The sequence below is a fragment of the Lipomyces japonicus genome (assembly GCF_038497905.1).
Source record: "Lipomyces japonicus strain CBS 7319 unplaced genomic scaffold V1514scaffold_42, whole genome shotgun sequence".
Taxonomy (NCBI): Eukaryota; Fungi; Ascomycota; class Lipomycetes; order Lipomycetales; family Lipomycetaceae; genus Lipomyces; species Lipomyces japonicus.
Genome location: NW_027117854.1, coordinates 21,014 through 47,006, shown reverse-complemented (window position 1 = coordinate 47,006; position 25,993 = coordinate 21,014). Strand labels below are relative to the sequence as shown.

Here is a 25,993-nt window from a genome sequence, read left to right as displayed (position 1 = left end):
GCGCGCTCCGGTCTTTATATAGCGGCGCGCTAGTGACACGTTAGTAATCAGCCAAACGCGTCGACGCGCAAAAACGCAACCCCGGTTAAATGCGCGTAATTTCTCGGAGCCAAAAGTCGCAATCACGTTCCTTACCAAAGCAAGCGGTTTTTTTTCTTTTTTAAACAAAATGACGAGAGAAATATAATGCGTGTGAATTAATTGAAATCGTCTTGTTGGTTACTGATTTACACTCGTTTACGTTTGCTGCGTAATGCCAAAGTGAACCCGCACGAGCTCATAATTGGAAAACACGTCCGTGCACATTTGGTCTGGCTGCACATGGGTAAATAAACCAAAACAATTCCAAAAACTTTCATATATTTTGATGCGTAGGTACGCGTAGTACAATTATAGTAAAAAAAACCCAACCGCGTCATTAATGGCAACAAACGCGTCAATCCGAAATGCGTCCATGTGCCCGTAATATAGATGTAATATAAATAAGCCATGCCTTGTCATCAACCGATCTCCCGATCGTGTTGCTGACCAAAAATTTGAAATCAATCATGTGTAAGAATGTGCGTGTAGTCTGGATGGCTACGTATCATGATTTCTTTCTCGCAACCCATCCTTCGATCCCATAAAACCCATGCCACAAACTTTCGGAGTCGGCCACGTACTCAGCTTTTCTTGACCATGTCGATTCAACCTCAAATCCCATCAGACGTATTGCTTTCAACATTTCTTCCAATGTAAACTCCACCCTTGGAGCAGACCCCCATTTTATCGGACCAGAATTTATCCAAATTCCGCCTGGCTTTAGCAATTTGTGAATCGCGTCAATGTACGCCAACGAGTTTTCCGCAGTGTCAATGAAGAATAAGGTGGCTACTGCATTATATGACTCAGGCGGGCCTGAGACTTTCATGAAATCGCCATAAACCAAGCGTAATTGACTTCTATCAAATTCTGGAGAAATGTCAGGGAACTTTACTCCGCGAAGCTGTAACTTCTTGGTTGATTGATGTGAAAAATTATGAATCGACGGATGAACAACATATGAGTCCTTTTTTTGCTCGAGCACAAACAATGAGCCAAGATGCATCAGGTGCGAATATTCGTTTGCCATTGTTTGGAATCCTATTGAAATCTGGTTAATTCAAGGACTCCGACTTGATAAAAAAAAAAAAAAAAAAAAGGACAGAAGAGCGCACCTAGACTACATATGTCATATGCCAGCCGGCTCACTCCTGCTCCAGGAACCAATACAGACTTCCCATTGGTATCACTTCCAAATTCGGTTTTTAGAGCCTCAAGTATGGGTGATATCGTCACTGACCTCTCAACAAGACCCTCGGCGGACCAGTCGCGAACAAAATGTTTAAGAAGCTCAATGACCCTGGTGTTTCTAATCGGCCTTGAAAGAACCAACTCCTGCCTGGTTACTCCGTACACCCGTTCGGCTACTTTGGCGATCTGAGCTGCAAGCAACCCATTCACGGTAACCATTTTATCAACATCGTTGATCCGATTCAAATAACCTGAAGAGCTCGCTATACGCTGATGCCTGGCTGGCATGCGTGAAAATAATGATTTCTTTCGTGCGGATACATGTTTCATCTCCGTCACGTAGGCTTGGAGCGCAGCCACCGAATCAAGAAGCGCCCTTCGGTCATTGGAACCTGGAACCGGTGTTAGTTTTGTCAGCGCACTATGCAGAGCACCTCGGATCACAGAGAGCATGCCAAAAGCTAAAACAAGGACAGCGAACCACTTGCTATACTCCGGCGGCGCATTGTAAGCCAGTAGACTGTAAATCACTAGAATCAAACTCGATCGGAATACAAGCTTTTGCAGAGACGACTGTGCTGAATTTTCAAGCAGATTTGCAAAGAAAAAAAGCATAGGGGCAATCTCAATCAAGTTTAGTTGGTCACGCTTCTCAGACCAACTTCTGACGTCGACGTGGCCCGCATTAGAATGCGTTACCCGGATCGGCATCAATATTATCTGTCCAATTGCATGTTTATGATTTTGGCAAAAATTAGTTCTATCGATCTGTCTGATAATTTTCATGTTTGGTTTGAAAAAACGGCTTCTAGCTGTTATATCGCCTCAATACGTCCCCATAGTTGCTCCTTCAAGACGGTTCAGGCGTCCTCATATTCGGCGGCGGAAGAATAATCCTCGGTTTTATTATACGGCTGCTCCGCATCGTTTACAATCAATTTGGCATATCCCAGCACCTCGGTTGACAGCAAAAGTTGTAATGTTGTCACTGGTCAGATCAATGTTGTCAAAGACTAGAAGAACCGTCGGCAAGGCTATCGCGTTTCAGATGCCCTGGAATCGACGACCAAGAAAATTGGTCAAAATACACCTTGAGTGGTAAATCTGTCGACTCATATTTTAGATGCAGTGCGCATATATATATATATGTTTTTTTTTTTCTCATATCGATATACATTGTTATATTTGTTTTTGAGTACGATCCGCGTGGAAGGGCAGGGCAAGATCGATTGCAAAAGCTGATGACATTTCGGTTACCGATGGATTTTTTTTATGGATACCACTTCTGTCATAAACATTTCATGGCTTTGAGTTGTTATCAACACAGCTCCGACCATCATCAAATTTCATGTCAGGTTCTGGTTAAACCGCAACCGTACCAAGTTATAGGCCTACATTCCTACTGATTAAAAAAATTGATTCTGAGTCCTCTAGCTTTTTTCTTTTGTGAATATAATTAAATTTTTCCAAAATACTCTGCACTCTCCAGTAGAGACTTGTAATTCACTTCTGACTTCAACAGGTATTCGTTTGTTTATAGATGAATTCTGCTGTTTCATAATGTTTTTGGCAAAACGCTACTGAAATTAAACTTTAAATTAAGTTTGAGCTTGATAATTTAAAACAAAAATTAATGTTCATCTATAAATTTCAGCTTAAGAGTACGATATATTATATATTAAAGTTGAACCAAATTTAAAGGTTCACTAATAGAAATTCTTAGTAATGTCAGGATTTTTATCATCATCCATGGCGACGACGATGGCGCGTTCGTATTTGCAACAAACCTCAATCAAGACTGTCGGCGGTTTGAAGTTGAACACGAGAATCATGACATGTCGATTAATATCAACAGGAACGGCTACAGAGTTCAAATCGCTTGAAAATTTTAATCCTAATATCAATCGTGCCATTGAAGATCTCAAGTTTACTGTGATGACTGAGGTTCAGGAGAAAGTTTTGCCGTACCTGCTTAAGCCTGGCAACAGCGACTCTAATCTTTTGGTGCAAGCCAAAACCGGCACCGGCAAGACGGTTGCGTTTTTGATTCCGTCGATTCAACGAGCCATTGAGTTTAAAAATAACTCTGCTTCTTCTAAATCTTCTTTACCCAGGAAACCGACCGTTCTCATAATTTCTCCTACTCGTGAACTTGCTCGTCAGATTTCTGATGATGCGGCCAGGTTGATCGCTAGGTTACCAGAACACGAAAATATTCTAGCCAAGACCGTGGTTGGTGGTGTCAACTTTAACGAGGAGGCTAAGAGAACTTTCCGTGGACAAGGCGTTGACTTGTTAGTTGCAACCCCGGGACGATTATTACAATACATTGAGTCTGAGCCTAGACTATTTAACAATGTGAAAGTTAGAATTTACGATGAGGCAGACACTCTTTTGGATCAAGGCTTCAAATATCAACTAGACAAAATTAATGCGCATCTAAAAGCCTCTGCCGATATTGACCAGTCATTGATGTTTTCAGCCACGGTTAGTGATGCCGTCAAAAGCCTTGCCCGACAAGATTTAGGAAAAGACCACCATTTCATCACCACGATAACTAAGGATACCGTTCCAACTCATGCTTTGGTTCCTCAACATCTTGTTAATGTGGAAAGAATATTGGATCAACCGGAAGCACTTTATGCACTTCTTAAAAAGCAACTCGCCGATAGATCAGATGAAAAATTTAAAGCAATCGTATTTTGCAAGTCATCTAAAGAAGTTAAATTTTTATTAGCCTTGTTTAGCAAGCTTCTTGAAAGCCATAAAATTGATCTATTTGCAATCTCAGGGCGCGATCCGCAAGGACGAAGATTCAAGACCATGGAAAATTTTAAAGGCTCTGACAGTGGTATTATCTTTGCCACGGATGTGATTGCACGAGGAATCGATATCAAGGGTGTGACACATGTTTATCAACTTGGCCAGCCTAAGGCAGTTGCAGAGTATATTCACCGAATCGGACGTACTGGTCGTGCCGGCAAGTCTGGCGAGGCCGTTATCATTTTGTCAAATTTGGAACGACCCTTTATAACAAAATTGCTTGCAAAAAATATAAATTTCACGAACCAGGTTGACTATATCCAAAATGCGGCTCTTCGTGATCATATTAAACAAGTTTCAAAGATAGTCCAGTCCCAGTCCGCTGATGACAATATGTTGTCAGGTTTTTGGCTTTCCGTGACCGCATACTATAAGGCAACGTATGGCCGTTCCTTGACATTAAGAGATCTTTTAAAAGACGTTTTTGATTCGCTACCATATTTTGGCCTGGAAACTGACCGGCCAGTGATCACTGCTGTCCAACGTAAATTCTTGCGCAAGGTCGAAGGCACTCAGGATTGGTATAATTTGGTAGACTTTACTAATGACGCTATCAAGACAGGGTTAACGAAAAGTTCAGGTGACAGAAGACGACACAAATCTTCAGATTAATTCAAGTATGTTATTACATAGAATAAATCGTGGTAGAATGAGATCGTGATTTTATGTGGATTTTTTTTTTTGTTTGTACATAATTTTAGATTTTTAGAAATGAGAATAAATGTAATACAATAGCCACGTTATAGTTAGGTTTTTTTTTTTTGTGGAGTATGTAGGATTCGTTTGCTAATACACTCTGCAATACCTCTTCTATGCCCCTTTTCCATATTTTTTTCTTTCTCTAATGATGTTATCTCCTGACACGCCAAATAATTGCCGAGATTCTTCAAAAATCATATACGTAAATATGCATTTGTTAGTCATTGATTCGTCTGGCAACGCGTCCCGTAGAACCAAGCCAACCGAAATGACATTGCCATGATCATGAATCGTGTAAACGTTTTCAACATAATCCTTATTCTTAATCCGCAGTTGTAATCTCGCGTTTTCGCCCAGTTCGTCCTTGTCGGTTTGGCATGTGACTGGGAGTAACCTAAATATCAGCACCATCCCGTGCTTGCGTCTTGGTTTTTGTTTTTAATGTGCAAAAAAAAAGCCAGGTCGCAGGTTTTCAAAAACAAGTCACGGTCTTTTAGAATTATGGCGTTTCATTTTTTGACAGTATATGATCATAATATTTATATGCTTTGAAACTTGACGAGTTGTAACAAAAAAAAAAAAAAAATTTGTAGATTGGTTGAGCTGATCACGAACGTCGATCAACCAGGGGAAAATGTTCTATACATTTGCGCTGAATTATTGCCACTTGGATCAATCATTTTTGTACACCTTGTACCGTAAAATCTCGATGACAACAGAATTTGCACCTGTAATAAATTTTTTTTAAAAAACATATTGCAATCACAAATGTTTTATGTACGAATCAATTATACAGTTTTTTTTTTGGTTGAATGCGAGGTTAAATGGAATCGGGGATAGTTTAGTAAATTTGGACTTTGTTTCTGTTCTTTTGATCAACTGTGGGCGATCGCTTTATTGTCTTTAGAGTCCAGTAATCCCTAAATTTTCCTTGTTCTGTTTGGTAGTTTAGTTCATCGTATCTCATGATGGTACATAATCGGGTTAGTCCAAAATTTGATCAACATGTATACATTTAAACAAATCGAAACACTTCATAATTTCTGCAGATCGAAGTCAACGAGCCATGATCACTTATATCGATGATTTATACAGTGAGATAAATTTAAATGAATCAAAGCATATATAAATTTAATAAATAAAAAATAAACAAACTCAATATAAAACAAAACACCTCTTTCCCCAAATGCCAAGATGAGAATTAAAAAACAACAAAAAAAAAATAATAATAATAAATAACATCATATCAGCGACCATTTAATTTAATCCGTTCCCATTCAAATTATATGTACCACCACCAACTGCTTGAATAATAGCCGCCAAGGCATTCACATCTGATTGCGCAATTGACTGTAGCGGTTGCGGTTGTTTTAATTGGGACTGATTTGTCAGTAAGGGCAGTAGCGCCTGAAGAGCTCCGAGTTGATTAACAGGCGTGCCAATGGAAACTGGTTGGACTGATGGTGCAGGTGTTGCGCCGCTAACAGGCCTTGATTCCGGCACGTTCAGCATGACCCATTGTATCTTTAACGTAGCCGGTACCGGAATCTCTTTACATTCTGGACCATCATCCGTTCCCAAATCTTCTTGAATCGAAGGCTCTGCTGCCGAAGGCGGCAAATCATCATCATTAAGATAAACTTTCTCAAGAGTGGTTGCCTCGTAAACACGTTGCTTCTCCGCGTCAGGACTATATGGCTGCCGATTGCCACCACGGCGGTAAATATTCTTGGCCAAAATTTTTTCCGTAAACCTGTCATTGCGTTCAAAATCAATCTCGAATGGTGAGTAGTATTCAATTTCGCAATCTTCTTCCGGTTCGTGATCCTCTAATTCCCGTGACTTATCGAACGCGGCACGACCTTCAGATATATCAAGCTCACGTGCGCTCTTGAAGTGATTTTGTAACTCTTCACTGACTGTCAGTGCGCGCTCATCGGGGAAGAATTCAAACACCTTGACTTGAACAAGTTCATCATCGTTCCATCGTACCGATTTCTTCTTTTTCTGTGGCTTTTTGGTTGTTGATTCCGGTGTCAACAAGCGATCCGAAGGTTCTTCGGACTTGGACGGTGCACGAAAAGTCGAAAATAACGATGAGATGCGTGGAACAGGTGCGGCATTGGGTTTCCTAAAATAATGTAAGCATTGTCACTTTTCAAAAAACCTATTTAGGCAAACTTACTTGACTTCTGGAATAGGCTTGCTAACAGACGGAGCCGGCTTTTTCTGCAAGTTTTGGAAAAAATTTGTCTTAGCAACCGGACGATCAGTTTTCACTGCAACAGCTGCAGTACCGGCTGAAGCACCAGCACCAGGCATAGCCGAAACATTTGCTTGTGAGTTTGAGACGTCTGTGCTTGCTTGGACAGGCCTTTTTTTGATAGGTCCAATAGCAGATAACGACACTTTGTTAAAAATAGGTTCTTCCTTAACTACAGGTTTCTTAACCTCTTCTTTTACACTTGGCTTCGTAACAACTTTAAGCGGCGATACTTGACGACCTGGTTCTGGCTTCTTCTCAACTTGTGGTTGTGGCTGTGCTTGCATTTGCGGTTGTGCTTGCGGTTTGACTAATTTAGCTAATAATAAGTAAGCATATGAATAATCTAAAAAAGACGACAGATAAAAAAATATATATATACATACTTATGACTTGGCCTTTGGCTCTTGCAAGAATTCGTTTGGCAATCTCTTTTGTTCCGTCCGTTCCTTTACTCTCATAATAAGATAGTAGTTTATCTAATTTGACCTCCTGCAAGTCTTCTAAAGTAAGAGGCATTCTTAATAAGGCATTGAGATTTGACTTTGCACTGGCATATCGCTTGGCCTTGTAGTCCGTGACGAGTTGGTTGCGCATTCGAGCAAGCCCATAGCTAACGTCGGCAAGCTCAACCCATACTTCCCTTGCACTGCTGCCAGTAAGAGAAACCACCTGTGTCCAAAATGTTTCTCTGAGATCGAATTTCGCTCCTTCAGCATATGCTTCAGGTGGAATAGAAATAAAAATGTCCCACAGCCTATCTGCCAATTGTGATTTTTGGTTTAACAAGGCCTTAAACGCTTTTGCAATTCTGATGCGTAAAGCTGTAACCGGGTCTTGTTCTTCCAAGATTGGAGTATCCTGAGGCACTGCTGCCGCTGCCGCCGCCGCTGCTGCTGATGCTTGTTCAGCAGCTTTTTTGCTAATGGCCTTTTTCTTTACCTGTGGCTTATCGATAGCAGAATCTGGTAATGTCCGTTTCGTTGTAGTCTTTTCAGTTGCCAGTGGTTGAACTACTGGTGCTTGCACAGGCGAAACCGCCCATGGTTGGGAAATTGATTCTGGTATCTTTAGTGGGATGAACGACGAGTTAGATTGATGGGAATTCCATTGCAACTGTCCGGAATAATTATTCAACTGAGATGTTTGCGGAACCCATTGCAACGTTTGCTGAGCCTGGTGTTGTTGAGATAGATCTGGCGAAGACCATTGATATTGAAATGGCTGCGCGGATTGCACTTGCGCATCAGCCAAAAATTCGGTTCCAAAATATGACGGTGTTATGGCAGAATCGGTTCTGAACGGCTGCTGATATGAATTTTGTCCGAAAAATTGAGTGCCATTCAACGGATATGCGGATTGTGATGACAATGATGACGGCGGTCGAGCAGGTTGCCCATCGACCTGAAGTACTGCTTCGCCACTTGAAAGCGCCTCATGAGGCTGTGCAGCAACTTGCCCGTATTGTATGGGAGGAAGAAAATTGTATTGCGCAGGTAATATTTGCTGTGACGGTTGTGCCACATTACCCTCCCCGCTGGCTTGTTGGGGTTGCATATTTATATTACTGCGCGCGATTTGTGCCTGAATCGAAACAGATGATGGGTGTTCAAAGTAGCCTTGATATGGGTGATTGGAAGCATCCGTAACTGGATTGTAGTTCTCAACTTGGTAGTGACTAAATGGGGGCTGTTGATGTAGTTGTTGAGCTGGCAAAAGCTGTGGAGGTTCAGACTGAGGTGTTGACTGTTGCTGTTGCTGTTGCTGTTGCTGCTGCTGTTGCTGTTGTTGCTGCTGCTGTTGGGGAAAATAATGCCGGAACTGAGCCTGATTGGATTCCATTTTGGCTCAAAAAGTAATAACCAACAATGCCTGAAATCACTTTTTAAAACAAAGTAGAGCACTAGTATATTTAATGCAAAAGGCAAAAGACCAAAAAAAAAAAAAAAAAAATTCGATGCCGTGAAAAAATGTTTTAAGACTTTTTGGCTGGATAACGGTCGACCAACTATCAATCAACCCAGATTTTTCTTCCCCCCAAAGAATCCACCCAAATACAATCGAGACGCAACTAATCAATCAAACCACTAACTTGCTCAAAAAAGTAAAGTAATGATGAAGATGATTAGATTGTATTAACGCAGTAAACGAAAACACATATATTTACAGATCTGCGGTCAATGAGAATGAATGAAAAAGGTAACCAGCATACAGTAAAAAAAAGGAAATATCCTCTTTTCTGCTTATCAATCTAACAAACGGATCACGATATTGTCTAATGCTAAGTTTTTTTATAGATTTGTTATTTTACCAAAGCCAATACAACACGTAGCAATAATATAAGCGGGAGAAGAAAGAAATTGGATGACGAAAGTGTACTTCCGGGTAATTACTGCATGCAATGTTCTGTGCCGGTCGGGGTTAACGCGCACACCAGCCAAGGGTCCGGTACCTCATTGTGCCAACATACACGTCTTCCACTCACCTGAAGTACAAGTTCTTGCAATTGTGAAAGAACAACAGTTAACAAATGCCCTCGCAAGCCAAAAGTCGATTAAGGTCATCGTTGCCAATTGTTGCTGGTGCTTTGGTTGCATCTGTAGCGTACTACTATGCTACCGGCCCCGTCAGTCAATGGTGGAAGGACCGTTGGCATGTCGGAACCATATCGGGTAGTGATGACTTCAACGACGAATCGGCTTCTGCCAATGCTGCTAAAATTAACTCAAAACCCAAGCAGCAAGTAATTGTGGTTTTCAAAAAAGTATTAATTAAATTTTTTTTATATATATTAGCAAACTGCATTTTGTAGCCAATATCTGACAAGCAGTATAGGAACTCCTGCGCGAGCATCTTTTGACATCAAACACCAAAGAGGCAGTTGAGCTGATAATAATTTATCCAGAATATCATCCGGCAACATTGAAACAAAAAGCCGGTCTTTTTGCATCTTTACAGACAGACTACGTGTCTAATCCGACCAAAGTCATAAAGTTGACAGAGCCTGAGGCATTAAAGCCTTTGCTGAGACATTTGGTTGTTGATTCGATTGTACCTACGGTGGTGGTTGGCCTTAATGCCGATGTCGACGGTTTGAAAGATGATTCTGAGATTGCCAAATATGTTGGAGAAGTGATCGTGTTGAACGAGGATGACGATGATGCTAACGAATTAATCTGGAAACAGAGGATCACATAAACTTGTGACCAATTCAGTACTGTTTGTAATATATATATAATTATAACTGCAGGAGTTTGTTTTCTTTTTTTTTATATAAATACTGTTGCATGATCATGACTGAAACTATATGTAGACATGCAATCTAAATCATTAAATCGTATATCTGACACTCATTAAATCAAACCAATGTATGTATGGTAAGTGAACACACATAGCAATGCAATAAAGATTAAATACATAAACATGAATTGCACATTAAATCTATTTTAAACCAGCAGCCAACTTCCTCAGTTGCTGGTCGTTTTTTTTTCAAAATTTGAACAAGAAGCAAAATATACGAAAACAAAAAAAAATGAATAAAAATTAAAAAGTAATAGTAATAGTAAATGATACAAAAACAAAAAAACAAATTGAAACGGCTCCGCATACTCCCAAAAAATATAAGCAATTAAAGTTATGAAATTTTATGGTTGTCAAATTCAGTTCGTTAGGATGATAAGATTTGCTTGCTTTTTTTTCCCCCTCTGTCTACTTGTTCAGGGTCCTCTTATTTTTCTTTTTCTTTTTTTTTTTGGTGATTTCACTCTGTAACGTATAAACAAGAAAGTTCAAATCATGCGCCTAATATGATTATTAGTTTTGTTGTGATTTAATATGGATCATATCGCCAATTCTCGATTGTTCCTCTTCCCTCCCTACAAATCGTTACTTTGACTTGGCACTCTCGATATTCTTCTTATTCCGTTCTTCAATGTCAAGTTCAGCTAAAGTGTATGCAGCATGGATCATCTGAATGACATTTATAATCTGTTTGAGTAGCCAAGTGGGGAAAGAAAAGACGCCCAAGAAAGTAGCATAGGACAATGGGATCTTTCCCCAATATCCAAGATAAGGAGGAGTTTTTGGTTCAAAACTGAAGAGGTAAAGCGCGACGAAAAAAAGTTCATTGGCTGCACAAACGAAAAATAGAACCCGCTAAAACAAGTTAACGGTCAGCAAAAAAAAAAAAAATGGAGAGATTATGCGAAACTTACTGTATTGGTATAGTAGAGATTTAAAATCCAACCTTTATCCTTGCCAACTTTTTTATGGCTGCTTTCTCCACCATTAAGCATAGCATACATGTGCATGTAATGTGAAGCCAAGTCTATGGCATAATTAGCAAAAACAAACAGCAATGTAGATCCGAGACACGAGGTTCATACCTAAACTAATTAAAAACTGAAAGGCAATGATCCAGCTTGGATACGCTAGCGAAAGAAATATTATCAGGCATGAGGTCGTGCATCTATCAGTAACCATGTCGAGGATTGCGCCAAATCGGGTAGCCTGGTTGAACTTCCTAGCAGCGGCTCCGTCGAATGCGTCCAGCAGGCATGATACGGCATATAACCATGTACCTGTTACCAAATAAAATAATCATCAGTAAAAGCCAAAAAAAAAAAAACAAAGACCTGACAAGGCGTCTCTGGAACCAATGAATTGCTTGACTTACAAATCTTTGGATGGTGTTTCATAACCGCGAGCGAGCCCGCGGCGAGGATGACACGGGCATACCCAATGAGATTAGGGATAAATAAAAAAATATTCTTGGGAGTGAGTATACTTGGTGATGACATGAAGGCCGTGACAGAATAAAATACTAAAATGAAGGGTTCCGGGCAAATTATCTGGCTGGATTGAACTGGTTTAATCAATGGTTGCTGCGGTCCGTGTTTTGGCCTGACTTGTTTATAATTGTCGCAATGCTCATGGTTACCCGGCCAACGCATGGTCGAGTATCAAGTTTTCCGTAGTAATCAATGATCAAGTTTTTTTGACATTACAGGAAAGTACATCTGCCGAAAGGCATTGATAGAATGGGTTTATATGAAGAAACTTTAATAAGTTATCTCCGACACTTGTATTCGAGCCCATGCAATGGGTTTGTCCGGCAGACGGATGCGTAAATTCGAGAACCTTGATCGATGTCGCAGTGCTGTAAAAATGAATGCCCCCTCGGCTGCCTTGTGGGGTTACCATCACGTTCCGGTTCTCGTGCTTTATTCTATTCTACATGCCAATAAAAGCTGCTGCTGCCTGGGCCGAGGATTTGAAAACAATTGCGCGAAGCAGGCGAGTCACAGTAACCAGGCACCGGGTTCCAGGAAAACATATTAATAGATCAATGAAACGCCGTATACCGTACTATACTTCTCGCCATGCAAGCAGCATCGAGCCGGCACATGTAAATACTATATAAATCATTCTCGCATTAAGAATTATCGGCATGGTTTTGAAACGAGGCTCCAAGTAACGTGACCACAGCGGGTGAAACTCAATTGTGAGCTCTAATCTTATCGCCAAAACGAAGCCCTTTCCCCCGGGACCCGGCGGCCAATCGTTCTCACGCTCGTTATTGTTCGTTCGTTCTTTGTGCAAATTCATTGTCAGGTTCAATCTTTTTTTTTTTCACTAAAGAATATTCCTGATTCATTTTTTTCGCATTTTAGTTTTCAATTGCTTTATTTTTTTTTCCTTTTTGTTTGGTTAATTGTTTAATTACATTACATTACATTACATGAGCATGTCATTGGACCAGGAATTTCTCGAGATTGATGACTCCAAGGAGTTGAGTAAGTAATTCCAATCTATTTCCCAAACATTATACTAAATCATTCGTGATAGAATTTTCTTCCAGGCGGTCGGTTGTTCACTCAACCCAGGGAATTGTGTCTTGCACTCAGCCCCTGGCTGCCCAGGCTGGTCTCAAAATTCTCAGGGCCGGTGGTAACGCTGTTGTAAGTACATGCATTTCATTGTCATTATTGAAACGTTGTCATAGTCTATTGTTTACTAATTAAAAGTAAGGATGCTGCTGTTGCTACTGCTGCCGCATTGACCTTTTTCGAACCTCACATGGTCTCGCCTGCCGGAGACATGTTTGCCATTTTCTACAATGCCAAGGACAAGTCGCTAAAGGCCATCAATGGCGCCGGCCGCGCCCCCGCCGCGTTGACAATTGATTACCTTGTTTCGCAGGGCATCACCGGTCGCAAATTGCCTCCAAACTCACCCCACTGTGTTACCGTGCCCGGTGGCGTGGCAGGATGGATTGACGCCATTGATGCCTGGGGTTCTGGCAAAATCACGATTGCGGATGCGTTGGGTCCGGTGATTGACTTTGCTGAAAACGGTGCGCCGATCGGTGAGATTTCTGCTGGATTATGGTATCGTGGATTAAAGATCTTGACCAACAATTCTGAAAATGCTAAGGACTTGCTGCTACCTGATGGCACGACGCCCAAGACCGGCACGATTTGGACAAACAAGAAGCTTGCGGAGACTTACAAGCTTGTTGCCAAAAACGGCAAGGCTGGATTTTACGAAGGCCCGGTTGCTGAAAGAATTGTAAACACGGTTCAAAAGAAAGGCGGCGTTTTATCGCTCGATGACTTGAAGAACCACACGTCCACGTTTGTCGAGCCAACCCCGATTGACTTCAACGGTCTTACCTTATGGGAGGTGCCGCCTTCTGGTCAGGGTATTTTGGCGCAAATTGCTGTCGGCATTATTCGCGAACTTATTGCCGACAAGGTTGTGCCCCCGCCAGAGGAATGGAAACTCAATTCTGCCGAGTACTTGCACATTATCATTGAGGCGCTCAAGATTGCGTTCAGAGATGGCGAAGAATATGTGGCAGATCCACTCAAGGCCAAGGTTCCAACTTCAGAATTGTTATCCAAGGAGTATCTCAACAGACGGTCCAAGGAGTTTGACCCCACCAAGGCTAAGCCGCAGTACGGACCGGGCAAGCTCAACACGGCAAACGAATCCGACACCGTGTACCTGACCGTGACGGATAAGGAAGGCAACGCCGTGTCGTTCATCAACTCGGTCGCCGGCCTTTTCGGCACCGGTATTATTCCGGACGACTCAGGCTTCCCGTTGCAAAATAGGGGTGTCAACTTTGTGCTAGACAAGAGCGCGTTGAACTCGTTGGAACCGGGCAAGAGACCGTACCATACGATCATTCCTGCGTTGTTGACTAAAGACGACGAAATTTACGCTGCTTACGGTGTCATGGGTGGATTTATGCAGCCTCAGGGTCATCTTCAAGTGTTGCTGAACCACTCCATTTTTGGCCTCGATCCTCAGAAATCATTGGACGTGCCGCGCGTATGCATCACGCCCGGCCGGGTGGTCGGCGACGTGACGTTGACCAACGTGAATGTCGAACAAGAGATTGATCCTGCGGTTGTGGCCAAGTTGAAAGATTTGGGTCATGAGATTACGTGGCAGAAGAGATATGATCCGCTGTTTGGACGTGGGCAATTCATTAAGCTCACCAAGCAAGAGAACGGAGCCATCGTGCATTCAGCAGGATCTGACCCAAGAGGTGACGGAGCAGCGTACCCGTTTTATGATTAAAAAAAAAGAAAGAAAGAAAGATTTAATTAAGTTTAATGTGATAATGTAATTACGGAATATAATATACATAGATTTTGTTTTAGCTTTCGTCCCTGTAAGGTCCAAGCCTGACGAATCCGGCAACAACACCTTGAATACCATTAAAAAGCAAAACTTTCTCTCCTTCTTTTACTGACTGCTTAAGAACGGCCTGGTCATGGTCAACTTCCTTAATTATGCCTCGGTCGAGAAGCTCAGCCCTGACTGAGCCTCGAAGACCGCCGACGGTTGAGCTGGATGGCGTAACCCATTCATTATTGCGAAAAAATGCCACGTTGGTCAATGAACCTTCGGTGAACTGATCGTTAGCATTGTATAATAATACTTCTATTTTGGCCGAGATGGGAGTATCTTTGGGCAAGACCCGGTCGCGAGCTGCCGAGTACGGATCCCGCACCGTCGTTTTGTGAGCAGTAAAGATCGATTGCGGCGTGGCTTTGGTGTCGATGTATACCACCCATGCATGCGGATCTTGAGCACTGGCATGTGCACGCAAACCCGAAAACAGGTCGTCGCCGCGAGGTGGAACAATGTTGCCCTCGACCGTGATTTCGCCCTGCTTGTGCACCAGCGTGCGCAGGCGCCAGTGCTTGGCCGGATCCCGAGCAACCACGTGGTATAATTCTGGCAGCAAATCGGTCGCGGTCACGGTTGATGAATTATCATGAGCAAGTTCGGGCCAGTAATAATCGTGGGCCGTGTTTAGCCTGGCAACGTGCCGCGGGAACAAGAAGAACACCGACGGATCGAGATTACGCTTTAGTGAGTCAAACGAAGATGACGATGACGACGACAAGGTCGGGTCGTAGCGGATAGCCGAAGTCACGGCAAAGTTTGGATCCAGCTCAACCATTGATCGATGTGGAAGCGAGCAAGTACGTCAGTTGTTGACCGCAATCTGATAATCAAGGCCGCGATTGCGCATGGGCTTATTTTAGACTTAATCGCACAGTGGCGCCGAAAGCGGCAAAAATAGCGACGAATCTTACTAACTATGTGACATACAAATACGACTTTATTCTAGCCATTGTAGAATCAAGTTACTTTTGAACAATATTTGGAGGTGCTTACTTTGAATTGTCCAATATAACTGAACTTGTATACGTGAGCTGCACTGGAGTTGCCAAAAGCACGAGCCCCGTTGCGCGCTTACTCTCGCCTCTATTATAGGCATAGTCTTGCCCCGACAAAGTTATAAATAAATCCACGAAGGTTATTGGTTATCGTCCGTCAGTTTAAACAGAAAAAAAAAAGTCTTGAAGAAGAAAACAGAAAAGGGGATCCAAATCATTTAATTGATTTTGCTGGTTGCTTATCTATAACAATGATCCAGATTGAGCGCCATACTTACAGGTAAGCAAATTAGGCAATGGCACATGCGGGCCGGATTTGGAGTCAGGTTAGCTGAATGAATGTATTCCATACAGGGTTCTTAATCAGGACTTCACTATCGACCGGAGGTTTCAAGTCACAAAGGAGCTAGGACAAGGTGCTTATGGCGTGGTATGCGCGGCCAAGTATACTGAATCGAGCCAAGCGGTCGGGGTCGCCATCAAAAAAGTTACCAACATCTTTTCCAAAAAGATCTTAGCCAAGCGGGCACTGCGAGAATTAAAATTGTTGATGCATTTTAGAGGTATGGCAAAGAACTGGAAAACATTGAAATTGTTTGGTAAAGTATTGACTGAATTATATTATAGGGCATAAAAATGTAAGGTTGCACGGATTGATTTTAGAATGATGGGTATACTAATTCTTGGAGCAGATCACATGTTTATATGATGTTGACATTGTCAATACAAATAATTTCAATGAGATTTACTTGTACGAAGGTGCGTGATTTAATTCCGTTCAGCGTTTAAAAACATGATTTTGTTTCAAACTAACTCAAAAATGACAAGAACTGATGGAATGCGACATGCATCAAATAATAAGATCACAACAACCACTCACGGACTCACATTATCAATCTTTTATATATCAAATCCTGTGCGGTTTAAAATACATTCACTCGGCTAACGTGCTTCATCGGGATTTAAAACCGGGCAACTTACTGGTCAACGCTGATTGCGAACTCAAAATCTGTGATTTCGGCCTGGCCCGCGGGTTTTCTGTCGATCCTACTGAGAATGCTGGATTTTTGACTGAGTATGTTGCCACCCGGTGGTATCGTGCTCCGGAGATCATGCTGTCGTTCCAATCATATACCAAAGCGAGTTGAGTACAACCGTGAAGGTCTTGGTGTTGTGTTGACTAACGTTGGCTTTTAGTTGATGTATGGTCAGTCGGATGCATTCTTGCCGAACTTCTTGGCGGCAAGCCTTTTTTCAAAGGTCACGATTATGTTGATCAATTGACCCAGATTCTGAGGTACCTGGGGACGCCGTCGGAAGAGACGTTATCCCGAATCGGATCACCTCGAGCTCAGGAGTACGTGCGCAGCCTGCCATATATGCCACGGGTGCCACTTGTCAAGTTATTTCCCACCGCGAATCCGCAAGCGTTGGACCTGTTGGACCGGTTGCTCGCGTTCGATCCTGCCGAACGCATCACGGTCCAGCAAGCACTCGAACATCCATATCTGGCCGTGTGGCATGACCCGGCTGATGAGCCCGAATGCCCGACCACGTTCGATTTCTCGTTCGAAGCCGTGGACGATATTCCGGCCATGACGGAAATGATTAAGCATGAAGTATTAGAATTTCGAAAATTAGTTCGGCAACCGATCGAAACACAAAAGCAAACGCTAGGTAATCAAGGAATCAGGAAAGAGAGTGAAAAAGTCGGCATCCCGGATGAGATAATGGATGACGACGTGCCAAAACCGAGCGAGATGTCTCCTGGTGCTGTGAATTTTGGTGATAACGGTGACGGCAGTATCGGAGTAAATGACTTGATTGATCAGGTATTTGATGGCAGTTTAGAACAAGAATTGGAATTTGGATTAGACGGCATTGGACGTTAGCCATCATAATGATTATATATATATATTACTTTTTGACTTTCGTCATTGTATTTTGAAACTTAGATTGGTTGATATGGGGTGTTTAATATTTTTTTTTGGTTCTTTTTTTTTAAAAAAAAAAAATAATATTAATTAATTACTATAATCATTTGGATAAATTATAAAACATGTCCCTACGCTGAACCCAACTCGGCCAGTTCATTGAGGAACTGAGTCGGGGTCAACAATTGAGTCGATCCGTAAACCACTCTTCTGTTCGTGCGTTTGGCAAATTCTTGCAAATTACCATATTCCAAAAAATTGCCACCACCAACCGTAAACACGATTGCTTCTGAAGCACTCGTACGATTTCGAGGCGGCTGCCTGGTTAACGCGCCGCGAGCCATGCGAGGATCAAAGTACAAGTAATCATCAGTCGGGTTTGTAGAAAAAGATGATGATGACGATGCAGGATCGACCAATGATTCCACCAATCTGGTCACGGTTAAATCCTTTCTTGAAGGCAAAAAATTCTTCACGCCAGAAATTAATCCTTCAAACCCTGACGACAAGCCACCGTCCTTAAGCCGACCGGTTAATCGGTTTGAAATCGAACTAAACCCACGCAAAATATTGTCCGTGGCCTGTTGCTGTTGCGATAACGACCCTGCTGTTGCTGCTGTTGCTGATGGCGATGATGATGACGCAAGACCGGTCGTGCCCGACGGCGCGGTCATGCTTGTCATGCGGGTGAGATCTCGCACGCGTTTGACATATGTGAGTGGTGCAAGGTCACATCCGGCAGCGGTCAGTGCGGCCTCGAACTCAGCCAGGTCCGATGCAGGAAGCGTGGTGTCTAGTGAAATGTAATAAATCAAAAACAACCTGAGCTTGTCAACAGCATCAGTCCGTTCTGGATCGTTAATGGCTTCCAAGATTGCTTGCTTAGATTGCCGGCTCACGTTCTCCTCGATTTGGAAAAACCGGTCCAAGCCTCGGTCTTTGATACCCTTCAGCAACGCGGTGGCAATGTTCATGTGCATGTCCAGCGTTTGCTTACGTGCGGTTAATTCCGGCAAGGCAGTGATCGCTGCCTTGAGTTGTTGCGCGTTGTTGTTCAAGTCGAGCTGGTTAACGTCCTCGATCGAGTTCACTCCCGTGGCTGACGTGATCTCCGACGTATCATTCTTGTACCGGGTTAGCTCGGCGTCAATATCTTCAGCCACTTGAGGGAACGGTATGGATGAATTTTTGGCCCAAAAAAAATCGTTCGGATCGAGATCGTAGCCCTTTTTCGAAACAATACCGTTTCCGTCATCGACCTCGACCCGGATTCGGTTCAGTCGCATTTCGAGAATGTCATGAATCAGGCATTGATAAGTCCAAGAATGCGATAACATGGGAACAAGGTCGACATTACGATCAAGAATTACAAGAACTAAAGAAAGTAAACAAAAGTTTGTTTTAAGCATGTTAGATGCATTTACTTACTCGGTCGAGGCTGATTAGTTGATGTGTTAAACGATGAATCCCTTGAATTGATAGCGTAGTCTCGCAATTTCTGGTCAAGTTTTTGACCAATCATCTCTGCCGCATTACCTCTAGGGCAACGAATGATGGGGATCTGACCCATCGTGATCACGACCGAAAACAATCCGAGCACGATCTTGTCAATAATGGCTTCAATTTCCTCGTCCTTAACTTTTGGACTGGCCAAGGAAGAATAGACCTTGTCGATAACCAAGCTAAACGAGTTTGGCTCCGTAACCACGAAGTTCAAATATTGATCAAAAACTTGCGCTACCGAGCCTGACGTGTTGATGCATTGAGATGCAAAATCTTCCAGCAACGAACGCGGAATGGAAGACAAAAAATTAACATATGCGGATTCATAAAGATTGTTTTGCAGGTCCTGTGAGATGCGTTTGATGTTTTCTGCAGTAGGTGCGACGAAGTAAATTGCCGGCACGTCAGGGATCGCGTACCGCTCGGCATTAAGTAACATATGGATCGTGATGCCGTTCTAGGTTAATTAAAAAAAAAAAAGAAAGAAAGAAAGGAGTTGATAACCAGTTAGTTTGTTTTCAAATGTAGACAATGAACCCGCAAGCACTCACCTGGAAAAGGTCATTAACCCGTAGCACGCTAGAAATAACATCCTGGCCAAACTTGTCAAACACAAGAACTTTCCATATAGGATCTTCAGATGATGATGATGTTGTTGTTGTAGTTGCAGGCACAGCCGTGGTTGTTACTGTCGTTCCTGCTGTGCCAGTGCCAGTGCCGTTCTCACCAGACGCCGTGCCGGAATTGTTATTATCAACGCCATTGCCATTGATCAAGTCGTTCCCATTCACAATCTTGTCTCTATTTAAATTCAAAAACCGTTCAATCACAGCTATATGTAACAAGAAGATATTAAAACGCAAGCCAAACGTGATCACAAAACAAAAACCAACCTATTTGACGATCGCGCAGGGTCAGCGACGACCGGACGGTGCCAGGCGTGCTGGTGGAAGTCGAAGCCGACATTTACTATAAAATATACCTGTTCAAAATGTCCGACCGCCGTATTTGTCAAACTTTATGAATTGAAGGGAAAAAAGGGGCCGTAAATCAAGAAGGATGAGCTGAAATTGGATTTCTCGCGAACTCATTTATATAAACGTAACAACACTTTTTATTATTACGTTATGCACTAGCCAAAAATGAAATAAAAATACAAATCCACAAAACAATGCACTAGCATATGTTACAAAATAATCTCATCACTTTAATCTTACGTAGAATTGAGGGAACGTGAAAACGTTGTGCAAGCACATTACCAATCTATTTCAACCTATTCTGCAAAACTATAACCCAACTCTTCGTACCTTTTTTCATCCTTGGCCACAGCTTCATCATAATTATCAGCAAACTTTATCGATTGCGCCGGACCACGACGAGACGTCTCGATTTTCAAGCCTTCGCGCAGGGCCATCGTGGCATATTGTGACGTGCCTAATTTAAATTTGATCACCACGGCCGTCCTGTCGCCTGGCTTGATTTCATCTTGATCGTACACCCTTGGCAGTCCATTACCAGCATTACTTTCGTTTGCGTGCGCTGCCTTATCATCATCATCATCATTGTTGGGACTGCCTGGTTGCGGGTTTTCGGCCGATGCAGGCGCAAGCAGTTCCAAATCCGTGCGCAAGATTGGTTGCCACGGATTGTCGTATTTGCGCACCCACCATTGCATATCGGCTGGTTTTGCCATGATCTTGCGGTAAGAACCTGCTAAAGAGAACACTGTTACGTTGCGCATCATGTTATGAGGGTCCAGGCCATCCGGGGCCATCAATCTCTCATAAGATTCAACCATGTGTGACGGATACCTAACGCGATGTCCTGGTGTTGGTACGACAACGTCATAGATTGAAAACTGGTCTACCTCAGATTCCGAAATTGGCCTGACACGTACTTTTTTTTCACTTTCTGCCACGTCTTCTTCAAATTCGCTATCTTGATCTTCTTCTTCGTTTTCACGTTTAGTCTCGTTGTTGCTGTCTTTGCTGTCTGTATTGACAATGACCAGATCACCAGGAAACACGGACATGCCGTACTTGTCAAGCCGCTCAGTTACCACAGAATTCCATATGAAAGATTGATACGCATGCACGTACATGAGCCTGAGTGCGCGAGGAATTTTTGAAATGGCGCCTAAATGATCAAACGGGTTGGCAACCAGACTAGTTAAAAGCGCCCGTTCGGTGGCGCAGTTATTTGGCATGACTTCCAGTGCCGCTGCGGGGTCTAATGGTTGACTGGCAAACAATTCTCTTGCCGGCCGGGAATTTTCACTCGCGAGCACTTCTTGTGGACCTAGTATGCTTTTAATTGCGGCGGCATAATCGCCCTTTAATATCAACTTGCCAATCATATGCGTGGACATGGATTGCGTGCCAAACCGCTGCATGCCGTAGTAATTAATAAACCCATTGTCGCGCAGTGACTCTAAACTTTTCTGGATCACTGACTCGTCCTGGGTTTGGCCAGCCTGCACGTCACGGAGAACAATGTGAAACTGATTTCCGGACAAGGTGCCGAACCAGAGCCGATCCGGTTCGTATTTGAAATCTGCCAGGACCATCTTTCGCAGTACCTTGTTAAGCGGTACAAGTCGCTCAACCGGTACTCGGTACACGGACATGCGTTGAACCGTGACCGCGCGCTTGTCCTTCGTGCCGCTCATGGTTAGTGATTTGGTTGAGATGTGCAAGAATTTGGACATCCACCAATGACAATCAAATGAATCCTTGTTCTCCTTGTACAAAGTAAAATGCGTCCAGTTATCCCTGGTGCCGACACGATTGGCCACAACTTTGTCATGCAGCTCAGGTGCGCCGTGCTTGAGTTTAAAGAACCTGTTCGTGTTCGATCGAGCCGACGCCGTTGTTTTGATTGACTTGCGAAACACAAACTTGTATTCAGCCGTGGTTTGTGATTCCACCATTTCTTTAAACACGCGACGGACCAGGCCATGAACTTCCGCACGGGCTTCCTTGTCCTCAAACGCTAATGCCGACTCAATCGTATCGTCGGACCTGGTCACGTTCAAAATCTTTTCCGCAATGCCGGCCTCCTTCAACAGCTCGTCCACTGTGGCAAGGTCAGTGTCCGGGATCTCGGCCAGGACCGCATTGATCTCTTCCAGTTTCTTCTGTTGCTTGGCCTTGCGCTCCTCCAAGGTCTCTCGTTTCTTTTCCGGTGCCTGCACGGGCACGTGCTCGACTTGCACGACTTTCCCTGCCGGCGTGATTTCGTGCACCATGAAATCACTGAACCGTTGCTTTAACAGTCCAGAAAATCCATCATGTGACCCACAGAATTTTTTTATGCCGACATCTTTCTCTTGCACGCCTATTACAAGTTTAACTGGCTTCGAGACATCCGTAACTGCAGCATCAGTAGCAGTAGCAGTAGCAGTGGTCGGGGCCTCGTTCTCAGTGGTCGGCGAGTCAAGTCGAGGCCTTTTTGCAATTGGTAATTCGAGAGAAGACATTTTTGGAATATTAATCTTCGCGCCAATCAATCGAGCTCTCCGCAGCATCAAAAGTCGGTGGTCGAGTTGTAAGCAGAATTTATTAATTGTCAGGCAGTGGTTTTTTAATTTTTTAAATTTTTTTTTTCTTGCCTTTAAATGACTTTTCGCGTTTAAAGTGAACGCCGCACACGTTGAAGTTTTCCGGGCAATTTTTATTTTTGTTTCTCGGGGCAATTTAATTGATTTGTTATAAAAAATAAAATTTATAAATTGATTTTTGCTTGATGATGAAGCAATGCGAATTGCACGACTGAGGCACCCATTTGTGAACCAATGGCCAAGAATACCTCTCCGGACATGGTCACGCACGTCATTAATATGTTTACGTTACAATTCTTCCAAAACCGAAGGTACAGGCAAATCAAATGACAAGAAATAATTTAACATCTTGGTGAATTTAGACTATGACCTGCCAGGTCCATTACGGGAACGGGCGACCGTGTTGCAAGCTGAGCATGCGCAATTGACGGCAGCATTATTAGATTCATATGATGCACAAAAAGCGGTCCAATTAGGCCGGTTGGATAATCTTGTCAGCCGGTTGCGCCAATTCGACCAGTTGCTTGCGAACGTGCCGGAATTGCAAGCACTGGCTACGATGACTGATGATCCCGACACGCACGACGCGGACGTGGATGGCATGATTGAATTGCGAGATGACGCCATGCATGAATTGGTTCAAGTCAAGGCCGAACTGGGCCAGGCGCAAGCCGAGATTGAACGATTGCTGGTACCGGCGCACGCGTTCGCCGGCATGTCGTGCATTTTGGAATTACGACCGGGAGTGGGCGGATCCGAGGCTGCGTTGTTTACCAGAGACTTGTTGGCCATGTACGTTTCGCTATGCCAGCAACATAAATGGAAGCATTCAATTATTTCCGCATCGTCCAGTTCGGGCGGTGCCACGGCCGCGTCCGCGTTGTCGTCCAGTGACGGCTTAATCGAGGCCATATTGTCAGTCGATCACGATGGCACGTTCGACAGATTGCAATTCGAAGGTGGCGTGCATCGGGTGCAGCGCATTCCGGATACGGAAACAAAAGGTCGCGTGCACACGTCGACCGCGGCCGTGGTCGTGCTGCCGCATTTCGGTGACGGTGGCAGTGGCAGCGGCAGCGGGGAAGACGCGGCAGCAGCAGCAGCAGCAGAGCGAGCGTTTAAGCCCGGTGAAGTCAGGGTGGACGTCATGCGAGCTCGCGGCGCTGGCGGGCAACACGTCAACACGACCGAGTCGGCCGTGCGGTTGACTCACTTGCCGACCGGCATCACGGTTTCGATGCAGGACAGCCGGTCGCAACATAAAAACAAGGCCAAGGCGTTCATGATCCTGCGATCACGAATTGCCAATGCTGAGCGGCAGGCAGCTGAAGAACTCGAACGCGCGTCCAGGACAAGCCAGGTCTCAACTACGGATCGGACTGACAAAATTAGGACGTACAATTACGCGCAAAATCGAGTAACTGATCACCGGTGCGGGTATAGTGTGTTTGATCTAACCGGGTGCATGCAAGGCGGAAGCGGGCTGGATTCTATCATAGATCATGTGGCTGAATGGGCAAGGCAGGAACAGGTCAAGCAATTACTGGTAAACAGCAGCAATAGTAGTACAATAAAAAAGTGAATTTTTTTTTTTTTTTTTTTCCATACATATATCATTTAGATTTCGTTTGCATCAATCTCGTAGTCGGGCCCAGCCCTTAGTCAAGGCGTTTTCAACACCGAATCGCTCATTTTCCAAAACACTTAATAAATCACGCAGGACGACGGCCTGTTCTTCCCTGGCTTCGCGAATACGAATGCCATGTGATTGGGAAGACAGTGACGAGCCCATACTACCACCGGCTGCTGACGATGAAGAAGATGATAACGGCGAAGCCAAGAAAGATCCTGCCAGGCCGTCCCGTTTAGAAGCCGACGAATTCGCTCCGCCTGACATCCATGAATACCTTTTCTTTTTGCCACCTGATACCATCAGTGCGGCGGTCGCGTTTGCAGCCCGGTGCATGACTTCTTCGGTCAAATGACTGGCCGCACCACCGCCCTTACCCGCTGACCCACCAGCTGAGCTGCTGCCGCCGTCTTCAGGAGCGACCTTGCCGTCAGGACCGGTATTGCCGTGACGAAGTTCTAGTGCCGCACTGGCGACCGCGTACCTGTCCTGGCTTTCCTTATCACGAATGGCAATTTGCCGCATGGTCTTGGCCACATCGGACGCGTTTGAAGTATTGGCAGTGCGAGCACCGGATTCACGCCGATACCGAGACGTGATCACGGCGGCGGTGAGAATATCAGCCAGCCATTCCCGGCATGCCAACGAGATTAGTAATAGGGAGTCAAGTTCCTTGGATGCAGTTGACGTGTTATTATTGTTAGTGTGATGATGATCGTACAAAAATGGCGGCGGCCGCATGTCGTTTTCGGCTGCCACCGAGGCAAACACTTGCCGCACGGACACGAGATCGAGAAACGGAGTCCGTGGAGGTGCGATCGGAATTTGAATTTGAGGTGAAACGTTAACGTGGGCGCCAACGCCACTGCTAGCACCAGCGTATAAGGTATGAGGTTTTGCATATGCTTGCTGCTGTTGAGAGCGAGCATGATCCGATGATGGACCGAGAGGTCTTGGGATTGAAGATGATAGTAACTGTTCTTCTTCACGTAAGTCCACGCCGGCGGATAATAGAGCGTCTGAGAAATCGTTCGGATCTTCCTTCACTGGAGCATTAGGTGCTGGTGCTGAAGGTGTTGAAGGCGCTGGTGCTGGTCCTGCTGTTGTTGTTGCTGGCGTTGCTGGTGCTGGTGGTGCGGGCGCTGATGACAATGGCGTTGAAGGTCTTGATGGTGAAAATAAAGTAGATGAAGTCAATGATGACAAATGCATTGTTGTTGATGCCGGAGTGGATGGTGAATTAATACCGACTGCAAGGTTGACGGAGGTGTTTGTGGTAGTGATGGCAGGTGAGGACCCGGGCAAAGGCCTTATTATTGACGACCCAGGCGACGGCAGTGACGAAGCATGTATCAGCGGCGGCGGCATTTTCACTGACGTAAACGAGGTAGTGGATGCCAACTTGGGTCGTTTTGATGCTTCTTGTTGATCAAATGGTGAAGAAGCCCGTTTTGTTGGCGACAAGGATGACACTGGTGGGAATGAGATCGTCGGCGGCGGCGGCGGTGAGCCCGAGGAGCCTGAGAAGCCTGACATCAAATAATGATGGTTGAGAAGAAAAAAAAAAATGAAAGAATGGTTATCGATGCGAGTAAATGGCAAGTACAC

At 44.1% G+C, this 25,993-nt stretch overlaps 13 protein-coding genes across 13 annotated transcripts; 6 read left to right on the top strand and 7 right to left on the bottom strand.

The window, feature by feature from the left end:
- Positions 1 to 340: 340 nt before the first annotated feature.
- On the bottom strand, positions 341 to 2,045 carry V1514DRAFT_335582 (N2227-like protein-domain-containing protein). Its single transcript, XM_066928420.1, has 3 exons — positions 1,754 to 2,045; positions 1,197 to 1,664; positions 341 to 1,122 (listed from the first exon to the last, which is right to left on the bottom strand). The coding sequence occupies exons 1-3, from the start codon at positions 1,776 to 1,778 to the stop codon at positions 587 to 589; spliced, it is 1,029 nt and encodes a 342-aa protein (XP_066781732.1). The 5' UTR covers positions 1,779 to 2,045; the 3' UTR covers positions 341 to 586.
- An 888-nt stretch (positions 2,046 to 2,933) lies between these two features.
- On the top strand, positions 2,934 to 4,838 carry V1514DRAFT_335580 (P-loop containing nucleoside triphosphate hydrolase protein). The gene has a single exon (XM_066928419.1). The coding sequence runs from the start codon at positions 2,998 to 3,000 to the stop codon at positions 4,705 to 4,707; it is 1,710 nt and encodes a 569-aa protein (XP_066781731.1). The 5' UTR covers positions 2,934 to 2,997; the 3' UTR covers positions 4,708 to 4,838.
- Positions 4,839 to 5,628: 790 nt separating this feature from the next.
- Positions 5,629 to 9,160, bottom strand: V1514DRAFT_156568 (uncharacterized protein). The gene is made up of 3 exons (XM_066924519.1): positions 7,444 to 9,160; positions 6,980 to 7,376; positions 5,629 to 6,925 (listed from the first exon to the last, which is right to left on the bottom strand). The coding sequence occupies exons 1-3, from the start codon at positions 8,897 to 8,899 to the stop codon at positions 6,052 to 6,054; spliced, it is 2,727 nt and encodes a 908-aa protein (XP_066781730.1). The 5' UTR covers positions 8,900 to 9,160; the 3' UTR covers positions 5,629 to 6,051.
- A 407-nt stretch (positions 9,161 to 9,567) lies between these two features.
- V1514DRAFT_353890 (uncharacterized protein) lies at positions 9,568 to 10,558 on the top strand. The gene is made up of 2 exons (XM_066929566.1): positions 9,568 to 9,821; positions 9,893 to 10,558. The coding sequence occupies exons 1-2, from the start codon at positions 9,588 to 9,590 to the stop codon at positions 10,253 to 10,255; spliced, it is 597 nt and encodes a 198-aa protein (XP_066781729.1). The 5' UTR covers positions 9,568 to 9,587; the 3' UTR covers positions 10,256 to 10,558.
- Positions 10,559 to 10,942: 384 nt separating this feature from the next.
- On the bottom strand, positions 10,943 to 11,856 carry V1514DRAFT_321675 (CDP-alcohol phosphatidyltransferase-domain-containing protein; the record flags this gene model as incomplete). The annotated part of the gene is made up of 4 exons (XM_066926058.1): positions 10,943 to 11,212; positions 11,272 to 11,384; positions 11,443 to 11,637; positions 11,733 to 11,856. The coding sequence occupies 4 exons, from the start codon at positions 11,854 to 11,856 to the stop codon at positions 10,943 to 10,945; spliced, it is 702 nt and encodes a 233-aa protein (XP_066781728.1).
- Positions 11,857 to 11,940: 84 nt separating this feature from the next.
- Positions 11,941 to 12,501, top strand: V1514DRAFT_335574 (uncharacterized protein). The gene has a single exon (XM_066928418.1). The coding sequence runs from the start codon at positions 12,228 to 12,230 to the stop codon at positions 12,477 to 12,479; it is 252 nt and encodes an 83-aa protein (XP_066781727.1). The 5' UTR covers positions 11,941 to 12,227; the 3' UTR covers positions 12,480 to 12,501.
- A 302-nt stretch (positions 12,502 to 12,803) lies between these two features.
- On the top strand, positions 12,804 to 14,647 carry V1514DRAFT_284414 (nucleophile aminohydrolase; the record flags this gene model as incomplete). The annotated part of the gene is made up of 3 exons (XM_066925145.1): positions 12,804 to 12,852; positions 12,905 to 13,017; positions 13,088 to 14,647. 3 exons carry the CDS (start codon positions 12,804 to 12,806, stop codon positions 14,645 to 14,647), a joined length of 1,722 nt encoding a protein of 573 aa, XP_066781726.1.
- Positions 14,648 to 14,677: 30 nt separating this feature from the next.
- V1514DRAFT_335570 (aminotransferase) lies at positions 14,678 to 15,754 on the bottom strand. Its single transcript, XM_066928417.1, has one exon. The coding sequence runs from the start codon at positions 15,537 to 15,539 to the stop codon at positions 14,727 to 14,729; it is 813 nt and encodes a 270-aa protein (XP_066781725.1). The 5' UTR covers positions 15,540 to 15,754; the 3' UTR covers positions 14,678 to 14,726.
- On the top strand, positions 15,735 to 17,812 carry V1514DRAFT_364238 (kinase-like domain-containing protein). Its single transcript, XM_066929778.1, has 6 exons — positions 15,735 to 16,039; positions 16,114 to 16,322; positions 16,387 to 16,397; positions 16,452 to 16,518; positions 16,588 to 16,902; positions 16,957 to 17,812. The coding sequence occupies exons 1-6, from the start codon at positions 16,011 to 16,013 to the stop codon at positions 17,649 to 17,651; spliced, it is 1,326 nt and encodes a 441-aa protein (XP_066781724.1). The 5' UTR covers positions 15,735 to 16,010; the 3' UTR covers positions 17,652 to 17,812.
- Positions 17,718 to 20,315, bottom strand: V1514DRAFT_369245 (Sec1-like protein). The gene is made up of 4 exons (XM_066929938.1): positions 20,090 to 20,315; positions 19,748 to 20,028; positions 19,122 to 19,653; positions 17,718 to 19,068 (listed from the first exon to the last, which is right to left on the bottom strand). Exons 1-4 carry the CDS (start codon positions 20,160 to 20,162, stop codon positions 17,825 to 17,827), a joined length of 2,130 nt encoding a protein of 709 aa, XP_066781723.1. The 5' UTR covers positions 20,163 to 20,315; the 3' UTR covers positions 17,718 to 17,824.
- On the bottom strand, positions 20,316 to 22,769 carry V1514DRAFT_335563 (pseudouridine synthase). Its single transcript, XM_066928416.1, has one exon. The coding sequence runs from the start codon at positions 22,720 to 22,722 to the stop codon at positions 20,470 to 20,472; it is 2,253 nt and encodes a 750-aa protein (XP_066781722.1). The 5' UTR covers positions 22,723 to 22,769; the 3' UTR covers positions 20,316 to 20,469.
- Positions 22,770 to 22,827: 58 nt separating this feature from the next.
- Positions 22,828 to 24,348, top strand: V1514DRAFT_335562 (uncharacterized protein). Its single transcript, XM_066928415.1, has 2 exons — positions 22,828 to 23,066; positions 23,133 to 24,348. Exons 1-2 carry the CDS (start codon positions 22,952 to 22,954, stop codon positions 24,335 to 24,337), a joined length of 1,320 nt encoding a protein of 439 aa, XP_066781721.1. The 5' UTR covers positions 22,828 to 22,951; the 3' UTR covers positions 24,338 to 24,348.
- Positions 24,318 to 25,953, bottom strand: V1514DRAFT_335559 (transcription initiation factor TFIID component TAF4 family-domain-containing protein). Its single transcript, XM_066928414.1, has one exon. The coding sequence runs from the start codon at positions 25,919 to 25,921 to the stop codon at positions 24,389 to 24,391; it is 1,533 nt and encodes a 510-aa protein (XP_066781720.1). The 5' UTR covers positions 25,922 to 25,953; the 3' UTR covers positions 24,318 to 24,388.
- Between the last annotated feature and the right edge of the window lie 40 nt (positions 25,954 to 25,993).

Bases quoted from the DNA above. Each gene is read 5' to 3' on its own strand.
- V1514DRAFT_335582 (XM_066928420.1), bottom strand. From the start codon at position 1,778: ATGCGCCGCCGGAGTATAGCAAGTG. The intron at 1,665-1,753 runs GTTCGCTGTCCT...CACCGGTTCCAG, and splicing joins CCGCCGGAGTATAGCAAGTG to GTTCCAATGACCGAAGGGCG. The intron at 1,123-1,196 runs GTGCGCTCTTCT...AGATTTCAATAG, and splicing joins ATATGACATATGTAGTCTAG to GATTCCAAACAATGGCAAAC.
- V1514DRAFT_335580 (XM_066928419.1), top strand. From the start codon at position 2,998: ATGTCAGGATTTTTATCATCATCCATGGCGACGACGATGGCGCGTTCG.
- V1514DRAFT_156568 (XM_066924519.1), bottom strand. From the start codon at position 8,899: ATGGAATCCAATCAGGCTCAGTTCCGGCATTATTTTCCCCAACAGCAG. The intron at 7,377-7,443 runs GTATGTATATAT...ACTTATTATTAG, and splicing joins AGCCAAAGGCCAAGTCATAA to CTAAATTAGTCAAACCGCAA. The intron at 6,926-6,979 runs GTAAGTTTGCCT...ACATTATTTTAG, and splicing joins AAGCCTATTCCAGAAGTCAA to GAAACCCAATGCCGCACCTG.
- V1514DRAFT_353890 (XM_066929566.1), top strand. From the start codon at position 9,588: ATGCCCTCGCAAGCCAAAAGTCGATTAAGGTCATCGTTGCCAATTGTT. The intron at 9,822-9,892 runs GTATTAATTAAA...CAAGCAGTATAG, and splicing joins TAATTGTGGTTTTCAAAAAA to GAACTCCTGCGCGAGCATCT.
- V1514DRAFT_335574 (XM_066928418.1), top strand. From the start codon at position 12,228: ATGCCCCCTCGGCTGCCTTGTGGGGTTACCATCACGTTCCGGTTCTCG.
- V1514DRAFT_335570 (XM_066928417.1), bottom strand. From the start codon at position 15,539: ATGGTTGAGCTGGATCCAAACTTTGCCGTGACTTCGGCTATCCGCTAC.
- V1514DRAFT_364238 (XM_066929778.1), top strand. From the start codon at position 16,011: ATGATCCAGATTGAGCGCCATACTTACAG. The intron at 16,040-16,113 runs GTAAGCAAATTA...TATTCCATACAG, and splicing joins ATTGAGCGCCATACTTACAG to GGTTCTTAATCAGGACTTCA. The intron at 16,903-16,956 runs GTTGAGTACAAC...GTTGGCTTTTAG, and splicing joins CCAATCATATACCAAAGCGA to TTGATGTATGGTCAGTCGGA.
- V1514DRAFT_369245 (XM_066929938.1), bottom strand. From the start codon at position 20,162: ATGTCGGCTTCGACTTCCACCAGCACGCCTGGCACCGTCCGGTCGTCG. The intron at 19,654-19,747 runs GTGAGTGCTTGC...TAATTAACCTAG, and splicing joins GGGTTAATGACCTTTTCCAG to AACGGCATCACGATCCATAT. The intron at 19,069-19,121 runs GTAAGTAAATGC...TACTTTCTTTAG, and splicing joins AACTAATCAGCCTCGACCGA to TTCTTGTAATTCTTGATCGT.
- V1514DRAFT_335563 (XM_066928416.1), bottom strand. From the start codon at position 22,722: ATGCTGCGGAGAGCTCGATTGATTGGCGCGAAGATTAATATTCCAAAA.
- V1514DRAFT_335562 (XM_066928415.1), top strand. From the start codon at position 22,952: ATGCGAATTGCACGACTGAGGCACCCATTTGTGAACCAATGGCCAAGA. The intron at 23,067-23,132 runs GTACAGGCAAAT...ATGACCTGCCAG, and splicing joins CAATTCTTCCAAAACCGAAG to GTCCATTACGGGAACGGGCG.
- V1514DRAFT_335559 (XM_066928414.1), bottom strand. From the start codon at position 25,921: ATGTCAGGCTTCTCAGGCTCCTCGGGCTCACCGCCGCCGCCGCCGACG.